Source organism: Perca flavescens, chromosome 9 (assembly GCF_004354835.1).
Source record: "Perca flavescens isolate YP-PL-M2 chromosome 9, PFLA_1.0, whole genome shotgun sequence".
Taxonomy (NCBI): domain Eukaryota; kingdom Metazoa; phylum Chordata; class Actinopteri; order Perciformes; family Percidae; genus Perca; species Perca flavescens.
In genome coordinates, this window is record NC_041339.1 from 36986894 (window position 1) to 37003004 (window position 16111).

General features: G+C 41.7%; 2 protein-coding genes across 2 annotated transcripts in view; one reads left to right on the plus strand and one right to left on the minus strand.

Annotated features, from left to right (window-relative positions):
* pdzk1ip1 (PDZK1 interacting protein 1) overlaps window positions 1-13434 on the minus strand; it is a 21351-nt gene extending 7917 nt beyond the window's left edge. Inside the window, exon 1 of the mRNA XM_028586631.1 lies at window positions 13357-13434. Within this exon, the coding sequence (XP_028442432.1) occupies window positions 13357-13434 (78 nt within the window). The remainder of the gene's footprint in view (window positions 1-13356) is intronic.
* LOC114562079 (zinc finger BED domain-containing protein 1-like) lies at window positions 12573-15295 on the plus strand. The gene is made up of 2 exons (XM_028588332.1): window positions 12573-13581; window positions 13942-15295. Exon 2 carries the CDS (start codon window positions 13975-13977, stop codon window positions 14743-14745), a length of 771 nt encoding a protein of 256 aa, XP_028444133.1. The 5' UTR covers window positions 12573-13581; window positions 13942-13974; the 3' UTR covers window positions 14746-15295.
* The last annotated feature ends 816 nt before the right edge of the window (window positions 15296-16111 follow it).

Genomic DNA, 16111 nt, shown 5'->3' on the forward strand with positions numbered 1-16111 from the left:
ATATAAACAAGTAAGTGGAATGTAAATCATAAATTTTTCTAACATTGTGTGCGTGTCTGTCTGTCTGTCTGTCTGTCTGTCCGTCCGTTCGTTCAGACAGCCAATAGGATCAGAGCATAGCGGTCACATGGAGTTAACATTAACTTCAGGGCCGTCCATCGCCAGGTTTTCGTAAGCGTTCTTGTTGTCTTTGCTGCTGATGGATAAAAACAAACTTTGTTATAAAAACACGATAGAAGACGATAGAAAAAGAGTACACCTATGAGTAGTAGTAGTAGTATAAAGTTGTACTTGTACCTGACCCTGTCCAGACTGGTTTCGGCGCTCTTCCTCCTGCAGACACGTGCAATTTATTACCAAACATTATTATTATTATTATTATTATTTATTACTAGACATTGTTCAGTTTGAAACGCCAAAACACGCAGACACACACACACACACACACACACACACACAGACGCCCACAGACGCCCACAGAGACAAACAAACACACATACACAGATATAAACACAAACACAGATACATACACACAGATACACACACAAACAAAAAAACACACACACACACACACACACACACAAACACACAAGGCCGTCTTAGTTCATCTTTCCACTGTTCCAACAATCAGGCTCTATACACACTAAAAGTCCTGATTATTTACATGGAGTCTGGTGGAGATATGCTGGCTCTATACACACTAAAAGTCCTGATTATTTACATGGAGTCTGGTGGAGATATGCTGGCTCTATACACACTAAAAATTCTGATTATTTACATGCAGTCTGGTGGAGATATGCTGGATCTATACACGCTAAAAGTCCTGATTATTACATGCAGTCTGGTGGAAATATGTTGGCTCTATACACGCTAAAAGTAGTGATTATTTACATGCATTCTGGTGGAGATATGCTGGCTCTATACACGCTAAAAGTAGTGATTATTTACATGGAGTATGGTGGAGATATGCTGGCTCTATACACACTAAAAGTCCTGATTATTTACTGTACATGGAGTCTGGTGGAGATATGCTGGCTCTATACATGCTAAAAGTCCTGATTATTTACATGCAGTCTGGTGGAGATATGCTGGCTCTATACATGCTAAAAGTAGTGATTATTTACTATAAACAGAAAACTTAAATGTATGTTGTTTAGAAAGCCAATCTTTGTGGAAGTTCGTCCTTAAATACACTAAGAACAATAAGTCCTTAAAATAACAGAGAATGTTCTGGTAGGTCATTACTCAGAGTTAAAAAACATAAATGATGTGTGTAGGTTTCCTAAGGTTAAAATAGCCTACAGAAAATACAAAATAAAAATGCAGAAATAAGTGGCACACGGCAACAACGACCATCAAAACATTGGAAATAGAGTCAGAGATGTCGAAAAATAAATGATAAAAACATTAAAAGTGTCACAAAGGCTGAAAAAAGCCACAAAAATGTTAAAAAAGAAAAAAATTGTAAAAACACACATATACACACAGCCGTGCACTCAGACAAACACACAGACACACAAACACACACACGCACACACACATATCTGCATCACTATCTTTGTGGGGACTTGTCATTGAAATAATGCATTCCCTAGCCCCTTACCCTCACCTTAACCATCACAACTAAATGCCTAACCTTAACCCTTACCCTCACCTTAACCATCACAACTAAATGCATAACCTTAACCCTTACCCTCACCTTAACCATCACAACTAAATGCCTAACCTTAACCCTTACCCTAACCTTAACCATCACAACTAAATGCCTAACCTTAACCCTTACCCAAACCTTAACCATCACAACTAAATGCCTAACCTTAACCCTTACCCTCACCTTAACCATCACAACTAAATGTCTAACCTTAACCCTTACCCTAACCTTAACCATCACAACTAAATGCCTAACCTTAACCCTTACCCTAAACTTAACCATCACAACTAAATGCCTAACCTTAACCCTTACCCTAACCTTAACCATCACAACTAAATGCCTAACCTTAACCCTTACCCTCACCTTAACCATCACAACTAAATGCCTAACCTTAACCCTTACCCTAACCTTAACCATCACAACTAAATGTCTAACCTTAACCCTTACCCTAACCTTAACCATCACAACTAAATGCCTAACCTTAACCCTTACCCTCACCTTAACCATCACAACTAAATGCCTAACCTTAACCCTTACCCTAAACTTAACCATCACAACTAAATGCCTAACCTTAACCCTTACACTAACCTTAACCATCACAACTAAATGCCTAACCTTCACCCTTAACCATAACCTAATTCTATCCCTAATCCTAAAACCAAGTCTTAACCCTCAAACAGCCCTTTAAACTTGTGGGGTCCAGCATTTTGGTCCCACGAGGCTGTGCAGGTTTTTGGACCCCACGAATATAGTAAAACAGGTACACAGACACACACACACAGACACACACAGAGAGACACATACACACACAGACACACACACACACACACACACAGACACACACGGACACACACACGGACACACACACACACACACACACACACACACACACACAGACAAGACACACAAAGTTTCAATTCTGACCTGCGGCCCTTTCAAGTCTAAGCTGTCCTGTCACACAAAGCCTAAAAATGCCTAAAAAAAATAATGTGTACAAGACATATAACTTTTAATACTGAGCTATTTGTTAGAGCGTATAGTTTTTTAGATACGGACCTTTTGAGTGATACGTTTGAGGACCCCGGATGTATCAGAGAAGATAACTGAAATATTGAGAAATAAGCAAAAAGAGTTTGAAGGAAAACTGTAAACCTTATTATTATATTAATCAGATTTTACACATTCAGTATTACGTTGAATATTTGACCCATTTTCATAACGTCTCTACATCATAAATTTGAGTTTCTTTCAACCAAATTTCCTAAAATGAACATGGATGGTTGTATAAAACGCTCTTCTCAAGTAAAATGAAGAATCAGTTCACTATTTATATTGAATTGTGGGTGTTTTTATTAAATTTTATAGCATATTTCTGCTTTTTAAACTCAGAAATTAGGTTGATTGACCCTGAATTCCAAGAATAAGTGTAAAACTCGTGGTATAAGTTGTAGTAGTGGGGGAAAAGCATCAAACGTAAAATTACCAAAAATGTCGAAAAAATTACAGTTGACAATGAATCAAACAAAGCGACAAAAAAACAATAAAAATGTCAAAAAAAGCATCAAAAACTTTGAAAAAAGCCACAAAACTAAAAACAATTTCAACCAAAAGTGCTGGAAGCTGACAAAAAAATGCAAACAAAATGTTCAATAAAAGATCAGCTCAGTACTTTCATTGAATTTGGGTGTTTTAGTCAATTTTATAGCATTTGGAGAAAGAAAAAGTGAAGAAGATGATAAATGAAAGTTGAAAAGAATGACAAAATTGTCAGAAATAGCTTCAAAAATGTGGGGGAAAAAACATTACAAAAAGCGTCAAGAAAGCGCAGGAAAAACGCGACAAAAACATTGTTAAGAAGTGACAAAAAAAAGGTATATAAAACCTTGTGGAAAAGCAACAGAAATGTCGAAAAAGAAGACCACAACGTTGAAAACAAAGAAGTAAATTTTGAGCCATAAAAAAAAAAGTATCACGGTCGACAGGACGACAACACAGACATTAAGATGTGAAATCAAACAGCCGAGTTTATAACTTATATAACTTATATAGTTTATATATTTTATAACTTATATAACTTATATAGTTTATATATTTTATAACTTATATAGTTTATAACTTATATAACTTATATAGTTTATAACTTATATAACTGATATAGTTTATAACTTACATCTTTACAAACATTAGCCCTCCTGTTGTCCAAATTTGACCCATATTCAAAACGTTTCTACATCAGACATTTGGGTTTCTTTCAACCAAATTGTCAAAAAATAACGTGGATGGTTCCATATATGACGCTCTTCATAAGTTACAGAAAAGATCAGCTCACTATGTTCATTGAATTTGGGTGTTTAAGTCAACTTTATAGCATTTGGAGAGAAAAGAATGGCAAAAACGTCCAAAAAAAGCGCTGGAGAAATGTGACAAAAACATCGTTAAGAAATGACTAAAAAAGGTACATAAAACCTTGGGGAAAAGCGACAGAAGTGTCGAAAAAGAAGACCACAACATTGAAAACAAAGGAGTAAATTTTGAGCCAGAAAAATAAAAAGTAGCTCAACAGTCGAGGGGACGACAACACAGACATTAAAATGTGAAATCAAACAGCCGAGTTTATAACTTATATAACTAATATAGTTTATAACTTATACATCTGATATAACTAATATAGTTTATAACTTATATAACTTATATAGTTTATAACTTACATCTTGTGAATGTCCACAGCTTCTCTCTGCTCTGATGGTTCTCCCTCTCTGTGCCGACGGAGACTCTTCATACACTCTGGCTGTTATTTGAATATTAAAATATCAACGTGTCAGATCTGTATCATCAGGCCCTGATTGGCTAATCGGGAGCACCGGGAAAATCCCCGAAACTTCCCCCTGTTACCTTCATCTAAACATGTTTTTGGTATTCCTTTGAGTTTGACAGACATGATTTACATGAACATCCCGAAACTGCACGGCAAAAACAAAGACTGCTCTTATACTTGACTTCTGAGGAAGACATGTGCAGTCTAATTTGTTAGTTCTGGTCTGCAGTGAACCCAAAGAGAGCTGATGTGGCCCATTTGCATCCCTGTGGACCTCAGACCAGGTTTTGATCCCCTAACGCTGATAGAAAGGCCTGGATTAACCCTCGGCTTGTCTTACCATCCACCATGCACGCTTTGGTTTGGTTTTTCTGGGTAAATATTTCTAATTAAAAGAGACGTTTTTGTCACTTTTTGAAAAAAATAATTTGTCACTCTTTTTCTAGTTTTTCTGTCACTTTTTTTCCAATGTTCTTTGATCATCATAGCTATAAAATTGAATAAAACACCCAAATTCAATGAAAGTAGTGAACTGATCATTTTATTTAACTTGTAAAGAGTAATGGTTGTATGCAACCATCCACATTATTTATTTTGACAATTTCGTAGAAAGAAACCCAAATTTCAGATATAGAAACTTTTTGAAAACAGGTCAGATTTGACCTGAGGACAACAGGAGATCTTTCATTTTGAAAAAGTCAAATATCTTTAGCTTTATTGGAAGCCGTTCCCTCATTTCCTCCCTCACTATTCCCTATATAGTGTTTATTAAATAGTTGGTGACAACAGGAGGGTTGATTGGAGTCCGATGCAGTCCGTCTCCATAACAACCCACCGGGGCTACATTTCCTCCCAGATACCTTCAGGGACATCACGAGGGCAGAAACTCCATCACTGATCTATGTCAGTCGAATCTTCTCTGTCCAAGCTCGGCTCCAAACACCAGACCAGCAGCACGTTACCGTGACGATCACTAGTAACCGGCTTTGGCGAGTATGGCGAGTGGATAACCTACCGAAGGAGACTGTCATGTGACTCTAACGTGTAGATTGACAACACCGTCGCCAGTGTACATCGTAGTTGATAAGTACGCTGCCACATCTAGGTGTCGTCGCCAGACATGCCACCTCACAAAAAAAAAAATTGATTGAGTGAATTCAAGTTAATCAATACAGTAGGCCTATGATATAGCCTATTGGTTAAAATGTCTTTCAATTCAATCAACATAAAGATGTTCCAGGACATTTATCCATTATAAAAGTTGCTCTAAAAGTACTGACAGTATAAAAATAATACATAAATTAAATTGTAGTACTCATCAGCTGATGTGACCTGCAGTGTTGGAAGAATGCATTGTAACTAACATTGATTGAACATTGGCGCCATCTACTGGATCGTTGGCACTAATTGCCTTACTGTTTATAGCTTCATAGATCTGTTTACATGTAATTTTATGTACATACAGTACATTAAACAAAAGTTTGGACACACCTCATTCAATGCGTTTCCTTCATTTTCGCGACTATTTATTACATTGTAGATTCTCACTGAAGGCATCAAAACTATGAATGAACATATATGGAATTATGTACTTAATAAAAGAGTGTGAAATAACTGAAAACATGTCTTATATTCTAATATATATATATATATATATATATATATATATATATATATATATATATATATATATATATACATATACATATATTCTGTATGTGTATATGCATTAAGCATGTATACAGTTTATTATATACAACTTATATCTGTACATAGCAGTCAAACGCTCATGTTTAACGTCGCCTTGTTCATCTTTCTTTTTAGCCTTAAGGTTATGTCTGTTTCTGTGTTGAAAGCAACACAAAGCCGGACTCAAATTCCCTGAGTGTTTACACATACTTACTGCTAATAAAGCAGTTTTTGATAAAAATCCGAAATATACTGTAAGTTCTTTATTCATTAAAGATGCTGTAGGTAAGTCTTATAAAACTAACTTTCTGTCATATTTGCTGAAACTGACCCTATGTTCCAGTAGAACTACATGAATTATGTAAAATAAGAAACCCAGCTCCTCTGGCTCCACCTACAGCCTGTAGTGCCATTGGCAAAATTCCACCACTCCCCGGTTGATTTTCTCCAATCATGGCCACAGGGGGGGGTCTATCTACCTGTCAGTCACTGCTCAGGCACGTACACGCATATATAGCGTTCTCCCCTCCCCTCTCCCCGCGCACGAGCTGCAGAAAAGTGTCCCAAAACTCCGGTGAATATTGGAGTGGCTTTTCAGAGGAGGCGTGAGCTCTGGGATTTTAAAGATCTGAAGAACGATGCAGATGTAGCCACATTTCCTCTCGACAGGTAACATAATTACCCTTAATGACTTATCTTTCACTTGGTTATTAGTAGTCAAAAGTCCACAAAGCTACGTTGGTGAGGACGATAGTAACGTTTGCACAGTGTTCGGTCTGATATGATGCTGAAAGGGCTAACGCTAGCCTGCTAGTTAGCATCGTTTTACTGTTGGTGAGTAAAGTTAACGTTGTGTTAGTGCTTTAGTTATTGAACGTTACATGCCGGCAGTTCTGTCAAACTCCGTTGTGTGGGAGGGGCTTAGGAGACGGTTTGGGCTGCAGCAGAAAGGGGGGAGGGACTGAGAAGTTGTCGATGTTCAAATTTGTTGGCAAAGTCCTGGATCTTCACAATCTCACCTACAGCAGCTTTAAAGGTCCAATATGTAATATTTGTACTGTAATAAATCCAAAAATGACACCAATGCCTCATCAGATATTAAGGAAACATGTTAAACTGAAATACTATCTTTTCTGACAACAATGCTAATTTCATTATTTTTTTCTTTTTGAAATTTACATTCCGTGACGTAATTTATGTTTATGTTCTGATCTGTGTGTTGTTATCAACGGCCCTGTTTGACAGCCAGGCCGGGTTGCCAGATATACCTGTAGAAACGTAAACCCAGCACGCCACAGCTGTAACGGTAGTACAGCCATGAAAGCAGCACACAAACGAACAGGATCAACGGAGATAGATTCTACATGACATAAAAAAAGAAAACAGCATGTTTCTAACAGTTGCGTGACCAGAGACGTAACAACCCCCTGGTAAATATTGGAGATGTGTTTGAAAGATGGAGACAGCTTAGAGCCCAAAAGGACGCAGAGTTGGCTTATTTTCTCCTGAACAGGTTAGCATTAGCTTCAGGCTAATTTATCACGGCTACTAGGGACGGGCATTTTTTGTCATTTCAACATTTGTGTACTCACATTGAATTATATAGCTAGAGTAACCGAGTTGGTTACTCGCAAAAACAATTGAGACAGCCAGTAAAGTGATCCCGACTGGTCCTGGCTAACGCCGCCATGCTAACCCTGCTAACTGTTAACGTTAGCATGCAGCCCATGGCTGTTTACTGCGTGTAGCCTCTTCAGCGGCCGGAGCCGACAACGGTGAGTTATTTTAAGCCACGAGAGGGGGGCTGTAAATCGGAAAGAGGGGACTGTGAGTTTGCAGTGTGTTTAGCGATTGTTGCCGTAATTCTAAGCCAATGAAGTGTGTTCCGTCGGCAAGGTGGTGGTATTTTTAACGTTTCGTATTGTAATTCTAAGCCGAGGAAGTGTGCCTGACTGGCGTGTGGAGAGGACAGTGAGGTTGTTGTGTTTTTAGCGGTTCATACTGTAATTTTAAACCGAAAAAGTGTCTGTCAGTTGGTTACAGAGCTCTGCGTGAGCACGGGCCTTTATGACTGTCAATATAGCCAGCATCTACCGTTAGCTACTCCGCTGTGCTGTGGAGTAATGTCTGGCTATGTGTGACTAGCATCTACCGTTAGCTACTCCGCTGTGCTGTGGAGTAATGTCTGGCTATGTGAGACTAGCATCTAACGTTAGCTACTCCGCTGTGCTGTGGAGTAATGTCTGGCTATGTGAGACTAGCATCTACTGTTAGCTACTCCGCTGTGCTGTGGAGTAATGTCTGGCTATGTGAGACTAGCATCTACCGTTAGCTACTCCGCTGTGCTGTGGAGTAATGTCTGGCTATGTGAGACTAGCATCTACCGTTAGCTACTCCGCTGTGCTGTGGAGTAATGTCTGGCTATGTGAGACTAGCATCTACCGTTAGCTACTCCGCTGTGCTGTGGAGTAATGTCTGGCTATGTGAGACTAGCATCTAACGTTAGCTACTCCGCTGTGCTGTGGAGTAATGTCTGGCTATGTGAGACTAGCATCTACCGTTAGCTACTCCGCTGTGCTGTGGAGTAATGTCTGGCTATGTGAGACTAGCATCTACCGTTAGCTACTCCGCTGTGCTGTGGAGTAACGTCTGGCTATGTGAGACTAGCATCTACCGTTAGCTACTCCGCTGTGCTGTGGAGTAATGTCTGGCTATGTGAGACTAGCATCTAACGTTAGCTACTCTGCTGTGCTGTGGAGTAATGTCTGGCTATGTGAGACTAGCATCTACTGTTAGCTACTCCGCTGTGCTGTGGAGTAATGTCTGGCTATGTGAGACTAGCATCTACCGTTAGCTACTCCGCTGTGCTGTGGAGTAATGTCTGGCTATGTGAGACTAGCATCTACCGTTAGCTACTCCGCTGTGCTGTGGAGTAATGTCTGGCTATGTGAGACTAGCATCTACCGTTAGCTACTCCGCTGTGCTGTGGAGTAATGTCTGGCTATGTGAGACTAGCATCTAACGTTAGCTACTCCGCTGTGCTGTGGAGTAATGTCTGGCTATGTGAGACTAGCATCTACTGTTAGCTACTCCGCTGTGCTGTGGAGTAATGTCTGGCTATGTGAGACTAGCATCTACCGTGAGCTACTCCGCTGTGCTGTGGAGTAATGTCTGGCTATTTGAGACTAGCATCTACCGTTAGCTACTCCGCTGTGCTGTGGAGTAACGTCTGGCTATGTGAGACTAGCATCTAACGTTAGCTACTCCGCTGTGCTGTGGAGTAACGTCTGGCTATGTGAGACTAGCATCTACCGTTAGCTACTCCGCTGCGCTGTGGAGTAATGTCTGGCTATGTGAGACTAGCATCTACCGTGAGCTAATCCGCTGTGCTGTGGAGTAATGTCTGGCTATGTGAGACTAGCATCTACCGTTAGCTACTCCGCTGTGCTGTGGAGTAACGTCTGGCTATGTGAGACTAGCATCTACCGTTAGCTACTCCGCTGTGCTGTGGAGTAACGTCTGGCTATGTGAGACTAGCATCTAACGTTAGCTACTCCGCTGTGCTGTGGAGTAACGTCTGGCTATGTGAGACTAGCATCTACCGTTAGCTACTCCGCTGTGCTGTGGAGTAACGTCTGGCTATGTGAGACTAGCATCTACCGTTAGCTACTCCGCTGTGCTGTGGAGTAATGTCTGGCTATGTGAGACTAGCATCTACCGTTAGCTACTCCGCTGTGCTGTGGAGTAATGTCTGGCTATGTGAGACTAGCATCTACCGTTAGCTACTCCGCTGTGCTGTGGAGTAATGTCTGGCTATGTGAGACTAGCATCTAACGTTAGCTACTCCGCTGTGCTGTGGAGTAATGTCTGGCTATGTGAGACTAGCATCTACTGTTAGCTACTCCGCTGTGCTGTGGAGTAATGTCTGGCTATGTGAGACTAGCATCTACTGTTAGCTACTCCGCTGTGCTGTGGAGTAATGTCTGGCTATGTGAGACTAGCATCTACTGGTTAGCTACTCCGCTGTGCTGTGGAGTAATGTCTGGCTATGTGAGACTAGCATCTACCGTTAGCTACTCCGCTGTGCTGTGGAGTAATGTCTGGCTATGTGAGACTAGCATCTAACGTTAGCTACTCTGCTGTGCTGTGGAGTAATGTCTGGCTATGTGAGACTAGCATCTACTGTTAGCTACTCCGCTGTGCTGTGGAGTAATGTCTGGCTATGTGAGACTAGCATCTACTGTTAGCTACTCCGCTGTGCTGTGGAGTAATGTCTGGCTATGTGAGACTAGCATCTACCGTTAGCTACTCCGCTGTGCTGTGGAGTAATGTCTGGCTATGTGAGACTAGCATCCGTTAGCTACTCCGCTGTGCTGTGGAGTAATGTCTGGCTATGTGAGACTAGCATCTACCGTTAGCTACTCCGCTGTGCTGTGGAGTAATGTCTGGCTATGTGAGACTAGCATCTACTGTTAGCTACTCCGCTGTGCTGTGGAGTAATGTCTGGCTATGTGAGACTAGCATCTACCGTTAGCTACTCCGCTGTGCTGTGGAGTAATGTCTGGCTATTGAGACTAGCATCTACCGTTAGCTACTCCGCTGTGCTGTGGAGTAACGTCTGGCTATGTGAGACTAGCATCTAACGTTAGCTACTCCGCTGTGCTGTGGAGTAATGTCTGGCTATGTGAGACTAGCATCTACCGTTAGCTACTCCGCTGTGCTGTGGAGTAATGTCTGGCTATGTGAGACTAGCATCTACCGTGAGCTACTCCGCTGTGCTGTGGAGTAATGTCTGGCTATGTGAGACTAGCATCTACCGTTAGCTACTCCGCTGTGCTGTGGAGTAACGTCTGGCTATGTGAGACTAGCATCTACCGTTAGCTACTCCGCTGTGCTGTGGAGTAACGTCTGGCTATGTGAGACTAGCATCTAACGTTAGCTACTCCGCTGTGCTGTGGAGTAACGTCTGGCTATGTGAGACTAGCATCTAACGTTAGCTACTCCGCTGTGCTGTGGAGTAATGTCTGGCTATGTGAGACTAGCATCTAACGTTAGCTACTCCGCTGTGCTGTGGAGTAATGTCTGGCTATGTGAGACTAGCATCTAACGTTAGCTACTCCGCTGTGCTGTGGAGTAATGTCTGGCTATGTGAGACTAGCATCTACCGTTAGCTACTCCGCTGTGCTGTGGAGTAACGTCTGGCTATGTGAGACTAGCATCTAACGTTAGCTACTCCGCTGTGCTGTGGAGTAACGTCTGGCTATGTGAGACTAGCATCTAGCATCTAACGTTAGCTACTCCGCTGTGCTGTGGAGTAATGTCTGGCTATGTGAGACTAGCATCTAACGTTAGCTACTCCGCTGTGCTGTGGAGTAATGTCTGGCTATGGGAGACTAGCATCTAACGTGAGCTACTCCGCTGTGCTGTGGAGTAATGTCTGGCTATGTGAGACTAGCATCTACCGTTAGCTACTCCGCTGTGCTGTGGAGTAACGTCTGGCTATGTGAGACTAGCATCTAACGTTAGCTACTCCGCTGTGCTGTGGAGTAACGTCTGGCTATGTGAGACTTGCATCTACCGTTAGCTACTCCGCTGCGCTGTGGAGTAATGTCTGGCTATGTGAGACTAGCATCTACCGTTAGCTACTCCGCTGTGCTGTGGAGTAACGTCTGGCTATGTGAGACTAGCATCTAACGTTAGCTACTCCGCTGTGCTGTGGAGTAACGTCTGGCTATGTGAGACTAGCATCTACCGTTAGCTACTCCGCTGTGCTGTGGAGTAATGTCTGGCTATGTGAGACTAGCATCTAACGTTAGCTACTCTGCTGTGCTGTGGAGTAATGTCTGGCTATGTGAGACTAGCATCTAACGTTAGCTACTCCGCTGTGCTGTGGAGTAATGTCTGGCTATGTGAGAAAAGCGTCCAGCTACATTGTTGTGAATGCTGCGGTCTCAGCCTGGCAACCCCGTGAACTTCGAGTCTGGGCAGGAGGGGGCGGGGGAGACGACTCTCCAGTATTTTGAATTGGTAGTGCAGTAACTATTTTAACCGCTAGCTGCCAGTATTACACACAATATTACATATTGCACCTAGGCCTGTCGCGATAGTCAATAAATCGAGTTATCGCAAGATTAAAAAAAATGAGCTCGATAATTTTTCCGGCCGCGATAATTGCCATTTGCATGCTTGTTTGTTTTCCTCATCTCTCTCTCTCTCTCTCTACCAAAGAGACTGGATGACCACTCTTGGTTCCTTAGCGTAGGAGGAGTGAACCCTCTTGTCAGTTGCATGGTCTTTGTGTGGGAAGGTGGGACTGTATGCGGAGAGAGAGAGAGAGAGAGAGAGAGAGAGAGAGAGAGAGAGAGAGAGAGAGAGAGAGAGAGAGAGAGAGAGAGAGAGAGAGAGAGAGAGAGAGAAAAGACGCAAGTTGTAAATTGGAGGAATACAAAAAGAAAAAGATGGAATTGGTTTCAAAGCCAAACGCGACAGCTGCAGTGTGGGAGCACTTCGGATTCAAACCGGATGACCGTGGTGAACCACTTAACCTGAACGAGCCGGTATGTCGCATTTGTTGTAAAACAGTAGCAACTAAAAGCGGTAACACAACAAACATGCATATGCACCTAAAACACAATCACCCGGTGCAGTTTTCCCAGCTGGGAAAAAAAACTACAACAGACGGGCCGTCTCCGTCTTCCCGACAGTACACAATCACTGGGGCGTTTAGTCGACAAACAAAGTACAAACAGGACAGTGCAAAATGGTGTGCACTCACCGACAGTGTAGTTCGCTTAATTGCTAAAGAGATGCTGCCCTTTAGTATCGTCGAAAAGCCGGCATTTCGACGAATGCTGCAAACATTTGACAGCCAGTACGAGTTGCCTGGAAGAACATACGTGTCACAAACTGCAATTCCACAACTGTACAACAGCGTAAAAGATGACATACTACAGGAGATCAAAGACATCCAATTTTACTCTGCCACTACGGATATGTGGTCAAGTTCAAACATGACCCCCTATATGAGCTTGACTATACACTACATAACTGCTGACTGGAGCCTGCACTCCAAGTGTTTAGAGACCAGATATGTCCCAGATAACCTGCTGACACCCTTGGAGAAAACCTGAAGTCTGCTGTAGCAGACTGGGGACCGGATGAGCACAAACTAGTCTGCATCACTACAGACAATGGTGCTAACATTGTTGCTGCAATAAGGGGTCTTGGCTGGCCATGGCTCCATTGCTTTGGCCACAACCTCCATCTCGCTGTGTCCCATGGTCTGGACAGCAACAAAGAACAGACAGCGCGTGCCATAGGACTCTGTAAAGGTTTGGTCAACACTTTCAACCTGAGCTGACTTAAGAGGAGAGACCTGAGGAAGGCACAGAGTGAGGCTAATCTCCCCCAACACAGTCTAATACTGGTGAGTGATGTTTAATTCATTGATAGTTTAATTTGCAAAATAAAATATTTTTATTTTATAGTAGCCTGTAGAATAATCTGTATGTATCTAGTCTTTTAGTATGCACTGGCATATAATATAACATACAAATTAATAATGATAAATAATGGACATGCTATTTGTTTAAGAATGTTGATAGACCGCTGGGGTAAGGGGTTTTAAAAAAAAAAAAAGAAGCAAACAGTCACTATTTACACTCATTTTTTGATGGTTGTTCATGTTGTGACTGTTGCTCATGTTCAAAAAAAGTTAAATAAAAAAAAAAAAAAAGAATGTTGATAGACTAACTAATGAACAAGTACAATATTATCTTTCACACAGGATGTTGTCACACGATGGGGAACTAAGCAGAAGATGGTAGAGAGGGTGCTGGAGCAACTCCCAGCCATAAGACGTGTCCTGGTTGAAGACCGAAAACATAGCCACCTCAACCCAACCTGGCCGGATGTTTCTGTGTTGGAGTCCATCAACGCAGCAATGAAACCACTGGCTGACTTCACAGACATCCTCTCAGGAGAAAAATACGTCACAGTGTCCTTTAAGCCTGTGCTGGAACTGATTAAAGACGACCTTCTCTCTCCAGGCCCTGATGACACTGCACTTACAGCCAGTATTAAACAAAACATGTGCAGGGTACTGACTGAAAAATACAGCTCACCTGCAATCCAAGTCCTCCTAAGAAAGGCCACCATCTTGGATCCAAGGTATCGTGGCAGCATGGAGGAGGCAGGTGCATTGGATGATGTCAAACATCAGCTTGTGCAAGAGCTACTGGACTTAGGACCAGAAAGAAGTGGAGAAGGTACCAGTGGTGAGAGCTGCAGCAAAGCCGCAGGAGGAAACAAGGATGAACCTACTGCTGCCGCACTCACCAAGAAGAAGAGGCTGAGTGACCTTCTTCAAAACAGAAGAGCTTGTCATCTGAGTCCGGCCCGGGCTGCATTTCCAAAAAGAGTGCAGGCTGATGCAGAGCTGACCAAGTTCCTCCAAGAAGATGCACTTGATGCATCTTGTGATCCCTTGATGTGGTGGCATGACAATCAAAGAAGATATCCCTTGATGGCCAAGTTGGCCCAAAAATACATGTGCATTTGTGCAACAAGCACCAGCTCAGAGAATGTTTAGCACAGCTGGCAACATTGCTACTCCTGAGAGATCCTGCCTTAAGCCACACAAAGTCAACATGTTGGTATTTCTTGCTCGGAATCTGCCATAAAATCTCTCTCTTTCGTCCTTGGTGGACATAGACTGCAATTCACTTTTGCTTTATTTGAACACAACTTTATGCTGGAGAAACTCTTTTTTTTAAAAATCTTTTTGCATATGGCCCGTTGAGGCATCTTTTGCACTTTTTTGTTTACAAAGGCCCTAACCGGCAGTTTTGTCTGTTATGGAATGTGTCACTCTTTATGTCTGAGCCCAATGTTTAATATTTTTTGAAGTGCAATTTTTTTTACATCCATTTTATTTATTGTTTTTGGTTGTGTTTGGTATTTATTCCAGTGTATTTTTTGTTAACAGAGACAGAGTCCATTGTATTTATTGTTTTTGGTTGTTTTGTTCATTTATTGTGGATATTTAAAATGTCTTCCAGTTCCAGTGTTAAATATTCTTTAGAAATAAAAGTTTATTGATCTTTGGAAAGTTGTAACTGCATTATTATTCCATTATCATTATATTAGATGAAAATGGTCTCAGAATGACAATATTATTGTTTATCGCGATAATTTCTGGGACAATTTATCGTCCAGCAAATTTTGTTATCGTGACAGGCCTAATTGCACCTTTAAGTTTCTTTGCAGATAAACCCCAATTAAAAGAAAAATCTGATTTGAGTCAAAGGCACCGTGTGGGTTGGCACTCTGTTCTTTATCTAGTTGTTAATAACTCCATCAGAGCTATGAAGACCATTCACATCACAGACTTCTTTATTCTGTAATGGGTAAATGTCAATCAAGCACCTTCATATTTGTTTTAACGTTAACACACAGACCCAGTACACACACAGACCCAGTACACAGACCCAGTACACAGACCCAGTACACAGACCCAGTACACACACAGACCCAGTACACAGACCCAGTACACTGACAGACCCAGTACACAGACCCAGTTTCATGATGTGATAACAGGATTTTGGGTTAGTGAAAAAACGAGGACCACTCTGTGGTTCAACAGTTTATTTAGACTCAGAGAAAACTATTCTTTGGTTACATAAAACTCAAGAAAAAATTTGACCATCAGAAACAGATTTTACGAAATATAACCATCAGATATTCACCAGAACATGACACTTTAAGAAAAATTAACAAAAACTTCAGAAAATAACAAATGGTAATCATTCATGTTACAGGATTACATCCTCAGTTTAATATCTGCTGTCACATCTCTCCCCGCGAGGTTTGTTTCCTACATTTCCCAGAATGCCATTCAATAATCCCAGAGGACACACAGTATGTCAATGTCACACCACTGCAAACAAAGTGAGTAA